Source organism: Parasteatoda tepidariorum, chromosome 2 (genome assembly GCF_982258835.1).
Source record: "Parasteatoda tepidariorum strain Cologne lab strain chromosome 2, Ptep-v5.0, whole genome shotgun sequence".
NCBI lineage: Eukaryota > Metazoa > Arthropoda > Arachnida > Araneae > Theridiidae > Parasteatoda > Parasteatoda tepidariorum.
Window position 1 is genome coordinate 31,509,944 of NC_141756.1, and position 18,187 is coordinate 31,528,130.

General features: G+C 28.2%; 1 protein-coding gene across 5 annotated transcripts in view; it reads left to right on the top strand.

The window, feature by feature from the left end:
* Nucleotides 1–18,187, top strand: part of LOC122269687 (uncharacterized) — a 31,766-nt gene that overhangs the window by 3,481 nt on the left and 10,098 nt on the right. For all 5 annotated transcript variants that reach the window (XM_087157130.1, XM_087157135.1, XM_087157134.1 and 2 more), the window contains exons 3-6: nt 3,963–4,063; nt 7,497–9,135; nt 14,399–14,522; nt 18,076–18,182. In XM_087157130.1, coding sequence (XP_087013256.1) covers nt 3,963–4,063; nt 7,497–9,135; nt 14,399–14,522; nt 18,076–18,182 — 1,971 coding nt within the window. The remainder of the gene's footprint in view (nt 1–3,962; nt 4,064–7,496; nt 9,136–14,398; nt 14,523–18,075; nt 18,183–18,187) is intronic.

Below are 18,187 nucleotides of genomic sequence, written 5' to 3' on the forward strand. Positions count from 1 at the left end.
AGTTTTTGCAGTAATGCAATTAATTTTAATGTAAAATACCTATTATGGTAGTTAACTTAGCTATGGGCAGAAGTTGGGTTTTTGCCGTCAAAAACTGGTTTTTGACATGACAGTGGTAAAAACCGTGTTTTTACCGGTAAAAACCGTCAAAAACCTACTGTTTTCTTGAATTTATGGCATAAAGCAGGCAATATAATATTTTCACATAATTGCCTTGTTAAATGAATGTTGTATATGATTGCTATTGATTTTGCAACTATAAACATGTATTCTTATAGAAGGATATACATTCATATAGAAATATTGTAATATACTTATTGAAAATAGTGATACTTACTTTTATCATTATAGCTTGATTTGCAAAGGATTCAAAATTTTGCACTTCTTAATTGTTAGAAATAAACAATTATCATTATAGCTTGATTTGCAAAGGATTCAAAATTTTGCACTTCTTAATTGTTAGAAATAAACAAACAAACAAAAAAGCTTGGAACTACTAATAAATTCAAGAACTAAAAAGAAGAATTTAAAATTTGGCATTTCTTAAATATTAGAAATAAGCTAAACAAAACTTTCAAAGCTTGTAACTACTAACAAACTCTAAGCCAAGAATGACTTGACATTCTTCAGTAATGTAATATGCCAAACAAAATGATGCTTGGAAATGTTGAAAATTTTGCTTAGTATCCTAATATTTTACTTCAAATAGTATGTTTTTGATATAATCATGTTGGGAAAATGCAAGAATCTGTTCTTAAATATCTTTTAACAACTTTATCTAATATCTTTTAACTTTTTATTGCCCAAAAATGAATTAATTTTAAATTATAAGCAGTTAAACTCAAAAATACAGTTTTACCAAAACTATGGGTTTTTGACAGTTTTCGATGTTTTTGACAGTGGGGTTTTTTGACATGACGGTAAAAATCATGGTATAAACCGGTAAAAACCATCACGTGTCGAAAACTTGCCAACCCTGGCTATGGGAAAAAGTTGTTTTATTTATTTTTTTACCTTTAGCCTAAATTAGTTAAAATAGATCAATTTAATTTATTTTTGTTAATTAAAATAAATTTTAACATTGTTTTTGTGTTACTTATAAAAAAAAAGTTTTGCAAATATTGAGAGTTTTGGGTTAAAACTTTGTAATTCTTTTGTCTTTGAATTTTTCACACAGAATGAGAAAGGTATAAAACCGTTTTGTGAATTCAGATGTACAGTGTAACAAAAAAAAAAAAAAAAAAAAAAAAAAAAAAAAAAACAGACCACCCTGAAGAACTTCAAATTTAATGATCAGATTTTTATGATCTAATACTTTATATTAATGGCTCGAGGGGGTGACCTCCAATATGCTAATTAATTAGAGAATGTGATACTTTTAAGTTATGAAATCAGTCTCAAAAAGCTACTTTCTCAGAATAAACATACTATTTTTTCAAAAGATTCGGATTTCTGACCCTAAAAATATTGGGGGTAGCCACTATATGGGAATTATGCTCCCAATAGTATGGTCAGGAAGACACTCCAAAGTTTTATTACCAATTAATATTACTTTTCATATCTTTCTTCATATCTCACAAACTTTTAAGGCGAGTTAAAACATTTTGCTCACAATTATAAAATTCGTTTAGCGAGATAAAACCATATAAAAAATTACTTTTAGTAATATTTATTATTTTTTTTCAATAATAATCGAAAAAAATTTGAATTGTGAGGTATACAATTTTTTACATCATTTAAAAGAATGTAATATACAATTTTTTACATCATTTAAACGAATGTAATTTACGTAACAAAATACAGAGTTTGAATGAAATCGGTCGAATTCCTGAGAAATTGAATTTCAAAAAAATCAGATTGTTGAAATTTGATTTCTCAGGAACTTATCAACTGATTTTGCTCGAATTTTTTGTTTTTCCATGTAAAATTACATTTTTTAAAATTATGCTGAAAATTCTATAACTTACAATTCTATAACTTACAAGTTTTCGACCATTATGAAATAAAATATTAAGAAATAATAAATATTTACTAAATAATTTTTGGGCTTGAAATTATTTTTGGGTAATCGATTTTCATAATTGTGTGAAAATTTTTAATTTGCTTAACCCACTGGCGGTTTAGCAAATGAGCTAAAATAGAAGAATATTTTTCCCCAATTCACTATTTCCCTATCTAATAACATAGAAAAACCTGTTTCGCTATGCGGAGAATACTGCAGGTTAAAAGAGGAGTTAAAAAGTAAGTTTAAAAGTTCTTGAGATATAGTGAAATACTCAAGAAGTAAAATTAATATCAAGGGGTTCATACTTTAGAACTCTCTCTAACCAAACTATTGGGACAATATTTCCCACGTTGCATCTATCCCCTATACTTTTGGGGTCAAAAATTTGAATCCATCAAAATTGGTATGTTTTCTTCAGAAAGTACATTTTTGTGCCTGATTTCAATACTTAAAATATCGTCTGTACTTATTAATTTTCATACTTGAGGTCACCCTCTCGAGCCATTAAGATTACGTGAAAATCCAATCATTAGATCATTTTATGTGTGCTGTACATAGTTTCCTTATTAAACTTCTAAGCAATCAGCTTTATTTGAAAATGAAGTTAGTGGTAAGTTGTAAAACAATAAATAACTATCTAAGAAACTGAAAATCAAATAAGTGAAAACTAAAAAAGTTATGATCTTTTTATTTACAAATGGCAATGCTTCTAAAGATTTAATTTTAAAAAGAGATTGTGATTGTCAAAAGATTATTTTAACATGCTTTAAATGGGAAGATTTACACATTGGTATCTGCTCCAAAATGGTTTCCAAGTTTCGAAGTCAAAAGTTGTAAATAGCGGTATCAGTCTTTCGAATTTGCATGAAAAATGTTGCAAAGGCTGTAGCCATCCTTAGGCAAGACGTTATAATTGTTTTTTATAATCTTACAAATACCAGATCTGGATGAATAGTATAATGGCAATTTAAGTTTGCTCAAACATGTTGGGGAGAGGTGGGCTAATGTGGAACATTCGTTAAAAATTTGTCTAAAAACATTTTTTAATATAGTATTTAACTCGTAGAACTTATTTTGCCAAAAAAAAATTTAATGTTAACTGTGCATTGAGATGCAGTCCTGGTAGTCCTATTTGTCACTGGCAATGTAAGTTTGGTAACTATATCTTGAATTTCTTTGAAAAAGTGAAAAATTCATGATTATAAGAACTATATCCATCTTTTTTGCTTAAGAATTCAACATCATAATCACCAAATCAATAAGCAACTTTTACTCTACCAATACAATGCGCAACACTTTTTTTTTTTTTTAATTGATTAGTACAAATTTTTCAACTCTTATTGAGTCGGTTTTCTTAAAAAGTTCAAATTTATTTCTATTGATCTCATTGTACTGCAATTCAAGACAGAAAAAATCTAAAGTTGCTAACTTTTAAATGAAAAAATTCACTTAACGCATACGCCACCACTATATGTCTACACTAACCCTGTGAAGACATGTGTTTATTCATGCTTAACGCTGATTAATTGTAACTATACAGAGCAAAAGTTAGCATTAAAATAGGTAAAAGACTGTATTATTTATGAAATATTATATTAATATTCAGTTGAAATTCTGAAAATTAAATATGTTAAACGAAAGAGTAAAAAGAAAATTTGAAAGTTATTTTTGAACCTTAAAAACCATCTTATACAAATTTATACCAAAGTATTTATAGTGTGAACCAGTAACTGCACATCGAAGTGTACAGCAGTGTTTCCAAGTTACTATATCTCACAGAAGAGATTTGAGCAATAAATAAAAAAGTTATTAAAGATGTCCAACCTTGCCCCCTCTATTGTACCAATATGGAACTATCTCCTTTTTAAATGATTTCATTTTGTGAATTTGACTTTAATTAGGGAATTTTATAGTATATTTATGGCAGTTACTATGATGAAAATTAACTTTATTTCAGCTATCCAACCGAGGTGATGTTACAGATTCAAAAATTCGCAAGGCACCTGAATGCTTTTAAAATAACTAAAAAGGTCCAAGATTCTACTTCAGAACAGATGGGTAAACAAAAAATTATCTTATTCATTTGTTAATGTATCTCATTTTTATTGTTTTTTAAATTTTTAGTTTCTCTGTCATTAATTGTGATACAGACACACTGATTTTACCATACTAGTATTAAATATTAACATTTAATGATTTTAGCTCAGTTCATAAGTATACATCATTCATTTAGTTCATAACGAACTAGGTTATTAAATTAGAATTTAGTTTTTATTATTTTCATTATTTACCATCTCTTTATACAAAAGCCCTAGTGAACCTTCTTGTAAAAAAATATTGTTTTAAATGTAGTTTTGCTATAACTTTTTTCCCTAATTAGTTTTTCAAGCATTTATTGGAGCCCTCTTTCGATCTGGAAGATAAATTCTATATTTTTAAAATATCAATAAACATAGTTGAAGTCAATAATTAATTGGTAATCAATAATTTATTGGTTTAAAAAGACAGCAGTGACTCATTTTTTACTACATTTCAAAGTAACTTTCTTTTTTGTCATGTGCATTTATAATGTTTTTCTGATTTCCTCTGTATCTCTTAAATCCCTTGTTAAAATATCTTCATTACAGTGGAAGAAATCTTCTAACTGAACATCTGTGTCTTTCTTAACCCCATTACAATCGAATTTAATATAAAATTTTTTTACTCATTAAAAGATTTCATTCATCATAAACAGTGACATAGTCATACTGGAAGCGAGATTTTTCTACGATGAAAGAGCCAGAGCCACAACAAATTTCCTTTAAACTGAGATTCTTATGGGGCAAACTTAATGATCGGGGTGGCTACAGAACAGCTAAATAAAAAATTTCAACCAAGAATTTTTTTTAGTAATCACCACTTTCTTCGCCAAGAATGTATTCCACGTGTTTTACACAGGAAAACTATAGTCATCCTTGGAACATTCAGTCTATTTTTACACTGGTTCAAAATTTCAGGGAGATTGAATTTGTTTATTAAAAGTTTCATTTGAGTAAAAGTTATCTTTTTTTTAACTCTTTTTAAATAAAAATTGCTTTTTTTTTAAATTTAAGACAGCTAGTATTTATAAGTAATAAAATTAATATAGTTTCATCATTATGATTACAATTGTTTCAGATTTATTTTATGCATTTATGTTGCATTATTGGTTCAAAAACTCAAACTGTAAGTTTTATTAGTTCTATAAACATTCTATGCAATATTTAAATTTTGCATAAACTTTCTTGGAGAGGTCAGGAAAGTGTTTCTTCATTTTAGAAATTATCCCTGTAGCATTCACTAAATTTCGAGAACTGATACTATGAAAATGATTGTTAAGTAGAGTGCCATTAAACAGAGACTCAACTGCATAATAATTCTTATCCGTGTCAGTTCATCACAAATTATGTTAAGAGTTGAATAAAAATGGATTCCTTTGTTGGTCTGTTCTTCCTATTATCAGTTCTAGTGAATCTCGTTATACTGAGTTTTGGCAATAATATATTTAATCAATTAATTAAAATGTATCATGATTTTATCAATTATAAAAAATGAAGTCAACAATAAACAACTTTCATTAATTAACATTTTTAGTAGCACTTAAAATTAGTGTTGGCCCTAAATTTTAAATCTGAAATGTATTTTATAAAATCATTATTTTCTCAACTAATTCATTTGTTTACTTTTATAATTTCATATAAGGTGTGTTTAAATTCTCGTTTTCTAGAGCCAGAAGTTTAAAAAAGTTAAGATTTTATCTTTTATTTCCGTGTTTCCTTTTACATGGCTCATGCGAGCCTTGAAAATTTTAAAAAGTGGTAACAAAAATAAAACATAGTCGATGTTTTAATTTCTGTGTAACCACTTAAAATTGTTTTACCAAGAAAGTATGTATGCATGAAAATTTCAGCTTGCTAAACCACTTAGCGATTAAATGGTATATTAAAATACAAAATATATTCTAGCATTAACCTAAATTTACAACCACTACTAAAATCTTTCAAGGACTGTGAGAACTGTGTTTTAGCTTGATTTTGACGTTCCACTGACATTTTGCTTACGTTAACAACATTGCCAATATTTTTGCGGATTCCTTCTTCTCAGACTTATTGAACCGATAGTTTGAATTGAAAAAAAATAGGTGTGATTATGCATTTAATTTAAAATAAATGTAAAAGCAGTTTAAAACAAAAATTTACTCTTCAAATAAAAAATATTGTATTGAAACTGGTGCACATTATTGGTATAACCATAAAATAAGCAGGAAAAATGAACCAACCAACTACTTTTAGTTTCTCATTTACTAGATTTCCCAAATCGCATCTCCCTTCCCTATCTTGTAGATAAAAATACTATGCCTGTCGGAAAAAAAGTTCGGAAAAGATTCAGAGAAAGTAAGTCATTATATCTCATTTCGTCGCTTACAATATCGTCTGTTCAAACTTTTTTTTTTAACTTATACTTTGACTTAAAAATCAATAAGATTTCATTTTATTGGGTAAAAATCTGATCATCATATCAAAATTTATTTAAATTTTTCATTCAGCACAATCTACCCATCAGGACACAAAAAATGTAAAAAATTTTACAAACCCAGGGGGGCATGTTAGTCTAGTGATTACATGCCAAACGCCTTTTCGAATGTATACTAATGATAACATAGGAATGTAACTCTATAAATCATTGTCTATCATTTAAAGTAACCTATTACTGCATAAACTGAATAAAATAATAATCATTATTCTATTAAAGGATTAATAAAATAATATATATTGGCACTTTTGCTATTGCATTTTCCTATTTACTTTCAACTTTCCTATTTATTATTATTTATGCGGAATACGATTAAGGGGATAGAAAAGAATAATCTAACTTCCTTTTTCATTTGTAATCTAACTTCCTTTTTCATTTGTAATAATTTTTCATTTGTAATCAACATTTGAGTGAATGTTTCATCACTATTCTAGGGTATTTTTAATTATATATTTATATGCCTGACCAAACATGGGAAAGTAAAAAGTTTCTTGCCCGACCAGAATTTTTACAAGCCACCAGGCATTTTAGTTATTATTATAGTTATTGAACCCTGATACATTTAGATTCAAATATCTAACTAAAACCCATAATTATTCCATCAACCTATCTACTCCTTGTTAATCTTGCTGTAAACCTATCTTTATAATTGATTGTAGACTTCAGTTACCAATAATTCGTATCTTAGTTGAAAAAAGCTGCCGAATTGAAATGGATGGTGACTGGTAATCAAAGCCTGAGCAGACTTTTTTTTATAAATCTCAATTAGGTTATTGTTTACACTACTGTATTGAAAAGTAAGTAAGTTATTGGATTTTAATTTTGCTTTGAGATACTTATTTTATTTTATTTGGAATGTATACAAATATGCAATATTGTAAAAATTAAAATCTTGCGTTTCAATTGATTATTCTTTATTAATCATATTTTTATCTTGTAGGTAAAAGAAAAATTTTAGATCCAGACTCTTTTAAATCTAAAAAACAGTGTAAAAGGGTGCAAAAGGAAAAACAGGAGAGAGAAGAGAAGGAGAAACAGGAAAGAGAAGAAAAGGAGAAACAGGAAGAGAGAAAAAGGGAGGAAAAAGAAAAGAAAAAGAAGAAGGAAAAAGAAAGCAAAGAAAAATATGAATGCCTTCCATTAGGTTTAGAAAGTGTTGATTACAAATCACTCATTGAGTCAGAAAACTTCAGCATTATTGAGAAATTAACTGTAGAAGTGCAGAAATTATTGAAGTTGCAAAAAGATAATGCTGTTGATTTAATTTTATCTGCAGCATTACATTTGAATATTGAAGATTTGATTGATTTCAAATACACACAATATCCTATTGAAGAAACAGATTCTGAGAAAGTCACTTACTATTGTGAATTTTTTATTGGTACAACTAAACTTGCCATCAGTGGTGGAGAAAATAGGTACATTGCTAAAAAAAAGGCTTCTGAAAATGCTTTGAATACATTATTAAACCTTCCCGTCATTAAGAAGTTTTCTACGGAAGTCCAGAAATTGATGGGTTTTAACAACGGAGACAATGTGCATGATTTATTGTTAAGAGCAGCAATTTCTTTGGGTATAGAAAATTCTTTTCATTTAAAATTCGCAACCCGTATTATGCACAGAAAAAAGTTTGATTACACTTATTCAGGGCAATTTTGTGAGGTTTTTATTGGTGCTACTAAAATTGCTCATGCCTCAGGTAATACTAAAAATGGAGCTAAAAGAAAAGCATCCTACCAGGCTCTCTGTGTAATGACACACATGAAAGATTTACCTGCAGGAACGCTAGAACGTGGGAAATCTATGTTACGAAAAAGGTTGGTCTCTAAAAGTACTACTAATGGTAAGTGGGACAGAGAATTATTAGAAACAATGGCTTTTGAAATGAAACGGGAAACAATGAAAGGGCAGGATGTTCTATCTACTGTTTATGCAACTTTTGCCCGAATAGGAAGACTAGAGGATTTAGTTTACAATTCTTATAAAGATGTAAACAATCCCAATGGTGGGGAGGCTTTATTTGTTTGTGATGCTTTGGTCAATAATGTTCCAATGGCAAGTGGTAGAGCTCTAACCAAGAAAAAAGCCAGAGTCATTGCTGCTAAGAATCTAAAGAACTTCTTCTTAGACCTGTTTGAGAGCAAGAGAAAGTCCTCAGATGCTTCTAAGGATGTTTATGTGGATGTTTTGTGTCTGATTGATGACCATTCCCACAGAACGCCGCTAAATATGGAACGTATGTCTCTAAATGAGACAACAAGGCAAGCAGAAATTGTAAAATCTAATATTGTTCCTACAGCAACTTTTTCTCTCCTAGACATTAGCTCAGTAAAAGCTACTGAAACAGCAAAAGTTCCTGTCACATATAGCAACAAAGAAGTTAAAGATTCTACGAATTCTTTTTCAATTAATGAAAGACTATACAATAATTCGATTAAACAAAACCTCTTATTGTTTGATCGATCTGAAATAGTTGATGAAGAACGGCACACTCTTTGTAGTAATCTTTCTTATGCAGCCTGTCAGTGCCATAGAATTCTTGGTTACAATTATCATCCTCAAATTGATGAAACCCATATGTAAGTATTATTTGGTAAAACAATTCCCAGCCTTTTATTATTTTTTTTTTTTAGCATTGAATATCCTGTTTATGCAGCCTGACTTCTTGCAAGAATTAGGAAAAATTTTGCACTAAGGGCAATCGGTCTTAGAAAAGTGGGTTGAAGAATATAAAATTCTTATAAACGTTCATATCTCTCTCACCCCCATTTAAAATCATTTAGCTAATTATCAGTTATAATCACTATATCAGCTGCTCAACATGTTCATGCCATTTATATATATATTCTTTCTGGATTTGTGTGATAACTAAGGCACTTGAGAAGGTTACAGTTTCCATCCGCATTTATTGTTACAATCTTCTAGCTAGACCAGGGCATGAAATTGCCATCGGTGATAAAATATTCGGGATTGGCATGTAAGTAATAGAGTTGGACTCTAGCATAACAGAGTCTTAAAGTTTGACACAAGGACTGCAATTTACAGATAGTAGTGTTGAAAGACAACAGTACACAAACATGAAGCATTTTAAGTATAGGAACATTACTGATATTTTTCTTATTAGGATGGTTTTTATATTCAATGATTTCTTATTTGAATGGATTTCATGTGAATGGCAATCATATTTTTTTTATTACAATAATGTGGATGATATTGAAATCTTATGGCAACCTTATTCTAAGTCCACATTATTACTTTGCTATAAATATGTTTCCATCTTGCAGTTTCTACATTTATTCATGGTTTTAGGCACCATAAAGTTTACTTTACTACATTTTTTTTTAACATTTTACAAATTGTTCATATTTTTTGTCTGAATAGGGGTGAGCAAAAATTTAAGTTTGGCTAATACCTTATGAATTGAAATTTCATATCCTCAAAGATGAAGAATTACTCAGTTTATTGTGAGTCTTTTTAAAATCCCTAGATTTACAACAACTCTGAAGTGTCTGAATTATCACTGATAGTGTAAACTGAATCTTGAACATACTACTTGACCTCTATCTAACCACATTACATGAAATATTAATATAAAAATATTGTTAAATATTTTATAACTAAATGCAAAAACGTGTGTGACCAAGAATGAGCCTTTACAGTGCCACCTTTAGTTTCAAAAATCTTGATTGTACCACTTCATATTTAACTGCATCTCCTTCTTGTGTAAAACTCGTAATAAAAAATGAATTAAACTTTGCATTGTCAAAAGCTGTAAAATAATGTAAAATCAAAGACTAAATAATTAATTTTTTTAAATTTTAAGAAAACAAGTTTACATTTTATTAAATAATTCATCATTGAAAATTAATAAATTATAATAAAGTAATTGTATAAATTAATTTACAGCGAGCATCGAGATTTATTATTAATGATATACAATAAGTTGTCAATGGATTTTTTTAAAAAAGAATTGAAACAATAATTTTGCAAGTGCAAACAATAATGAAAGAAAAAATCTTGCCACCAATCACACCTTGCTTTGATTATTACTAATTCTTCCATATTTGGTGATAAAGTTATGAAAAATTGAAAGCTTATAAGATATTCATCAGTCATAAGCAATGTTTATTTTTAGCAAAGTTTATTATGGAGTTGCAATAGAAAAGTAATAAAAAATCATAAGCTAAAAAAATCATTTAAAATATTTTGTTTTTCTTTTCTTTTCAAGTTAAGATGTGTTTGTGTGCCATTTAGAATACCTTTCCATGCCATTTGTGCAATGCATGTTAAGCGTTGGCCATTCCTGCACTAAAACAATAGGTTGAAACAGGACAAGAATGATTTTTATAAAAATGTTGCCTTATCATGTGCAACTTGAATACAGTTTAAACATTGTTTAAGGCCACCATTTGCAATCCTTTTCAAGGCAGAATCAAGTTCAAGCTCATTAGATAATAACCAATTTTATGTGTCAGGTTTTATAATCAGAACAACAATTGTTACAGTACAAGGATGAAAAAACTAGAGAAGAATTTCAAATTACTTATCGAACGAGTACTAATAAATTTTTAAAATGAAATTATCTACTCTTCGAGAGTAGCAGGCGAGCAATTGTATGAGAGAATATTAACTAATTGATACTCCTTTATTTTTAATACAATTAACTATAAAAATTTTCTACATATTGATCTCAATAATGAGTTGTTCAGTAGATTTTGTGTTAATAAAATTATACAGGAAACTTATAAAACTTTCAGCTCTAAACAAATTAATTCTGTAAGTAAAAATAATATATTTTATTATTCTTTTGCGATAAAATTTACCTTTAGTATGCTTAAGTAGTGCAAATTATTATTATTTTTTTTAAGTTTATTTTTATTAAAAGTAGTATTTTTTATGAAAGTCTGTACTATTCTAAAAAAAGTACTTACTTTTCTTTAGCTCGTTGCGAGGCATCAATAGCAGGGATTCTTAGCAAATGTATGTAATGTAGAGATACTTAGCTCAAAGAAACTACTTTTGAATACAGATAAGACTTAATTTGAATACAGATTAGATAAGACTCAATTATATATGATTTTGCACTAGGAATTTAACTATAAAATTTTCAATTGCATGCAATCTTTGCTTTAAATAGTTAAAATAGTAAGGAGACTTATTGAAAACTTTCGTTGGTTTTTAAACTAAAAAGAATTTAGCCAACCATCTGAGTTGCTTCAATTCTCTAACTGCTAAAAATCCATGTTATTTCTTATTGTTACCAAATAAATAACTATTTCATCTCTATGCTTGTTGTAATAAACATAAAAGTTTTCTAAGTATAAATGCTACCTAGCATTTATACTTTGATAAATTTTGGTTTTTATGAAGAAAATTCAGTTAAAACTCGTTTTTCCTAGGAAATTTTAGTATTTACTGAGTTTCTGTTAAAACTAGATTTACTTGGAAATTCTAGTGCATTTATTGAATAGGTAAGTTAGTGAAACTTATTTCTATTGGGTATTTTTTAAAAGTTCCTGAAACTTGTTTTTTGATTGAAACTCCTAGTAATTAGTGAAAGATCCTCTTAGAACTATTTTTCTCTAGGAAATTCTAGCATTCATTGAAGGCGATGTTCGAAATTTTCCTAGAAAATTTTAGTATTTACTGATGAAGAAATCGAACATTAAAACTTGTTTTCACTTGTGAATTCTAGTATTTACTGAAAAATTCACTTAAATCTAGTTTTACTGGTAAATTCTTGCATTTATTGAAGAAGTTAAGCTAGTTTTCACTAGGAAATTCTAGTATTTACTGAAGAAATTTTGAATTAAAGCTAGTTTTCACTAGTGAATTCTAGTATTTAACCGAAGAAAGCCTTTAAAAGTAACTTGAAACTATCAATGAAGATCTAGTATTTGATGTTGTGCCTGCAAAATTCCAGTATTTATTGAAGAAGTCAAATAAAACTTGACAAAGGTATTAAGACTAGTTTTTCCTGGAAAATTCTGGTATTTACTAAAGAAGTATACACTACTAGTTTTTGCTAGGAAATTCTGGTATCAACGAAAGACGTTTTCTGAAACAAGTTTAACCTAAATTAAAAAAAAAAAATTTTCGAGACAAGTTATTGAAAGTTATTTTTACTTGAAAATTGTTTACTGTAAACAATTATGTTTTGTGATTGGCTTTAAAAATTTTTGTACTTGCTAAAGAAATCAGATGAAACTCATAGAAGGCAAAGGATATTCTAAAAATTTCACCGAACATTACTCACCGCTTCCCCGATATCGATGAATATTACTATTATTCACCAATAATCACTCACTTACTAACACAAGTTATTAAAAGCTTTTTTTACCTGAAAATTGTTTACTTTAACTAAACCTGTGTAGTGACCGAATCATAGGATTTTAGTTTTAAAAATGTTTGTGTTTGCCAATGAAACTCATATAAAAGCAAAGGAAATTCTAATAATTATTTCACGTGCTACTTGGATATATGTGCTGAGAAATTCATTATAGGACCAACTTCGTTATTTATATTAACTTGTTAATATATATAACGAAGTTAATATTTATTAATTCACATAGGTTAGTAGTGTTTTTCTAGCCATAATAATTTAACTTCGACACTTTATACATTTTATAAACTTATTGTGTCAACAATTTGTTTTTTGATGTGTTAAAACCTGTTTCATTAGGATATTGTTAGGGTTAATGATTCCACTATGATTTGGAAACTATAGGAACCCACTACTTCCAAATTTTCCAGACCCTTTTTTACTAAAAACGGGTCCCTATTCAAAGCAGTAAAATAAATCCCAATTAAGATATAGTACATAAAAGTTAATATTTTATGATTGAGAACTTGGTTCGAGTTTCCCATAAATGTGAGCTTGGGAAGAAAAGTCTCGCTTCCAAATAATGACCAACACACAAACAACACGTGAAGCAATTACTACAATTGATTTCACGACGATCACTACAACTAAATGTTGTAAAAAGATTTTTTATGTTAACCACTGAAACATGTGAATAGTGTGTTTAAATAAAAAACATCTGACAATTATTTTAAAGTACCATTAATCTGATGCAGTAATATAATGAATATTGTAACTTGGTTTAATATTGTAAATTTGCCCTGATCCTCTAATGTAAGTAAATTTTCTTTAAATATAATATATTTTTCAATTAAATACTGAATTTAAAAAATTGCTTTGTTTCCATTCATTTAAATAATTATTAAATTTTAAGTTTTCAAACGTTCACAGTAGGCTCGGACCTGTCCACCTCTAATTATCGAGACTCTACTGTGTGTGTGTGTATATATATATATATGTATTTGGTGTGTAATTTATTATGTCGATTTTTATTTAGATTAAAACTTTGTTAAAGGTAGGATAAAATAAGTATTACTGAAAAGTGTGCATTTTACTTGAATGTGAAAGTGACCAAATAACATTATTAAAACGTTTCAAATCTTCAAAAATTACAAATTCTGTGTTTAAACAATTTAGTTTTCAAATGAAGCTTTAAAAATTAAATTAAAACAAAAAAGTGAGGAAAAAAGTTTCCAAGATGAAAAATTTAAAGAAAAATATGTATGAAAAAATTATGATATTTAAGCAGATTATAAATTCTCTACCTTTTTATCCATCTAAAAAGGTAGGGAATTTATAATGTGTGCATTTATGAAATTCCTTCTATTGTTAGACAAATCAAAGAATCTCAAGACATGAAAGTTTTACTTTCTGTCTAAATATATATTATTGCATTCATAGTAATTTTGACTGATTTTTATAAATGTAAATATTTATGTGGATTTTCTTACAGTAATTTTTTTTTTTTTTTAATTTTTCAGGGTTGACGTTTTACTTGATCATAAAGTTATTGGGACTGGTATTGCTGCTAGCAAAACAAGGGCAAAGAATGAAGCTGTTAAAATAGTTTTGGAAAAACTACAAAGAGAAATCTACACTATTAAAGTGAATTTTCATTCCCATATTCCTTCCAAATTTTTTATTATGCACATTATTTTATGCTAACTAATAATTGACTAATAAAATTAAAAGTACAAAGAAAGCATGGAAAAATATATAAATTTTTTAATAGAGGAGAAGAAAAATTTATTAATAAATTAAATATTTTTTGAAACTTAAGTAGAAGTCTACTTAGGGGGAAGTTTTTAAATATTGATTTTCAAACTGAAAAGAAAGTTTTAAGACTGTGAAGAGACGGGGTTAATTTTATTCTGGAGTATAAAAATGCATAAATAAACAAATAAAACTCATGTAAACTAGTTATATATAATATAATAGTAGCATATATATAAATATAACGAGCACAAAAGAAAATATTTCACCTTAAATAACTTTTTTCTAATGATCGAACTTTTGCATAAGTGTCATTCTTAACTGTTTCTTGGATTCATATTAACCTCGAATATGGTAATTAATTAGAGTTAACTACGAATTAAGTTACGAAATCATGCACAAAAACATACTTTTTAGAATATATATATATATATATATGGATTTAGGGTGAGTAACATTTTTAAAAAATACTTAAAGGTGCTTATTTTCGATATCCGTTTTTTAATAGCCCTTAAAGGTGCTTTTCTCCATAGGTGTTTTTAAAAAGTGCTTAATTTTCCCCTTTCCAAAATGAGATATTTTTTCTTTACCATGCATAGTGTATGAAAACACTATTTGTTTTACATGTTTGATTAAATACTTGCGGGTCTGCATGAGCTGGACTCATTGGGAAGGATTTTGGTCTCTCATGTGCAACTCTGCTGCATTTTGCAAGAGATTCTCAATTTCAGACTTTATTTTCCGCCTTCTTAAATTGAACCAACAAATCTCTTGAATTTTTGCTGATTACGGGGATCAACTAAACATTGTCAAATTTTTTTCTCTAATTGCTATAGAACATTTTATTTCTCTTATTAATTTCATCGTTGGTGACCTGCCTTTGTCTTCGCCACGGGCAAGCAAATAAAACTGGAGAAAACCATCATTTGTCAAAAACTTGCCAACCCTGTCTAATTATGATATTTTTTTAAAAAGCTTACAAATATTTTTTGAGTGCTTAAAAGGTGCTTATTTTTTGTTGAAAAAATTGACTACGCACCCTGGGATTTCTACCCCTCAAAATATTGTAAATATATTTATCAAATTAAACAATATATATTTTAATAATTAAGCAAAAAATCACAAATGAAGATACAAAGTTTTATAAAAAGTAATTTTATATTTTTTTGTATCAAGCTCTAGTAACATCAATAATCAGCATCAGAAATGGTGTTGTGATGTTTTAAGCCCGCCCCTACAAAGAGGATTAAATTACTGAATAATATAGAGCATTAAATAGAGCAAAGAGCATTAAATAGCTGCCTAATATATTTTATAACCGTCATTGAACAGATAACCCTATTTTGAGTTTACGACTACTAATGTTCAACTTCGTACTTGTAATTTTGATCCCAATCTGGAAGACAAAGGAACTCCTGGATCAAGTATTGGGAGAAATTTGCCTTTGTGAAAGACTTTTTGATGGAACTAACCTACATTTACATTACATGGCAAGGAAAACCACAAATACCTCACACGATCACCCTGACTGCAAGGGGACTCTAACCCATGATCTGTCTACCACTGAGAATATTTTATGTCTGCACTCTGGTTGATCTGAGCTGGTTGTGGAATTCGTATCAACCATGCCATTGCTGGAATTCGCTCCAGGTTCACCTCATTGGAAGTCAAAATTTAATGTCATAAAATATCTCAAATCTGTTATATGGTCCTAAACATCTTATTTTTCAAATAAAGTGTGAATTACCTGGCCTCATGCTTTTTGCTGATTTATTCAACCAATTTTTACATTTTTAAAATTCTTATTTTTTATGCTCCCACGTAGATAAAGAATATGTTATAATATATGTTATTTTTGCGATAATATTCAAATCTATTTTGTTTCAGTTTTACCAGTACTTTAATTTAGGTTTTTCTTTAATTTAATCATTCGTTTCAACTGATTGTAAAGTTAGTTAAAAAAAAGAAAAAAGGCCAATTAGCTATAACTTAAACCTTGTTAAGAAGTTAAAAACATTTTGCTACTTTTAAATTACTTTGTGCAAAATGTCTGATTGATGATATTAAGGAATTGTTTCTTCAGGAATGAATAGACAAATTATTAATTTTTTTTATTTCATTATTTCTTATTTGTTTGAGTTATGAAAAGTAAATACATACGGGTGCTACTCAACAAACTGCAACAGTTTGCTTTTCAATAATAAATTAATTTTTGAAGTACAATTTTATTTTAATGCAATGTTATACTAGTTCTTACATTATATATCTGGCATAATGAATAGATTTTTTGAGCAATGAATTCTTAAACACGCATATTTCGATGCATGTTACTTAATGCTTACTAATTTCTCTATTTACAGAAAAACGAAATATCAAAAATTAGATAAAAACTTGTGAAAGTGCATTTTAATTATAATCTCTTTCAAACCCTCTGAATTTTTTCTGTGACCCTTTTTTTCCGTCTCTTTGAACTTCCTTGCCAGGAAGACTTAATTGAAGTTGTAAAAATAATTAGCCCTACAGTTCTGTATATAATTATAATAATTTATATAAATTTGCTTTTAGTATATATTCATATAAATAAAATTAAATCATCGTAAGAAACAAGTAATGTCATATAAAAAGTTCATGTATTCAAATTTTGAAATCTTGGAAAATCATAAACAATTGGTTAATCAATTCAAATTTTATTTAAAAATAAATAAATAAATGAAAATAAAAAAAAACAATCATTGTTTTTTTGGTCAAAAATCAGCTCAAAATTATCTGTTGTCTAGAAACATTAAGATATATTTTTCTATTATCTATTAATAAATAAGACTTTACAAGCTGGCTTTGCTTTTTTGTCAATTACTCAGCTAGTTTATGGCTATCTTACATTACTCAACCTTCTGCAGCAATATTTTTTTGGATTTTTAGGGCTCTTGCCATATGCACTCATTGCCACAAAAATTAGCACACCTAGAAAGAGTTGTCTGATGGAAAATGAAATTTTACATATATAAGTACAGTATTGAAACAAGTAAATGATTGAAAACTTAAAACAAAATACAGCATAGTCAAAATTGAGGCATCCACCGCAAAGCTTCCACACTCATACATGATGGTCATCACTGCCCAAGTAAAATCTGGATTCAGCACAGAAGACGACCTGGTTCCATTCTGTTGCAATCTAATCCTGCCTATGCTGTATATAGTAGCACACTAACTAATTAGCGTATTTGTGGTCATCCTTTGAAATCCTTATTATTATTAAACTTATTTAATAGTTAGCGCCAATTAATTAGCATATATAAGGTCAGCCCTTTGAACCATTATGATTGGCATTAAGTTCCTGAAAATCTGATCATTAAAATGCAGGTTATTCATGATATTTTTTCGTGCACTGTACCAGCAACAATGAGCTAGTTTTTAAGCAGATAATCTGATAGTCAAATGTTTTTAGGTCAAAGAGAGTGGTGATGAAGTGTTGGAGATTAATCCTTCAGACTTGATTAATCTGAAGTTCAATAGAAAAAAACTTAAAACTGATGGTAGAAGACACTTTATTTGGTAAG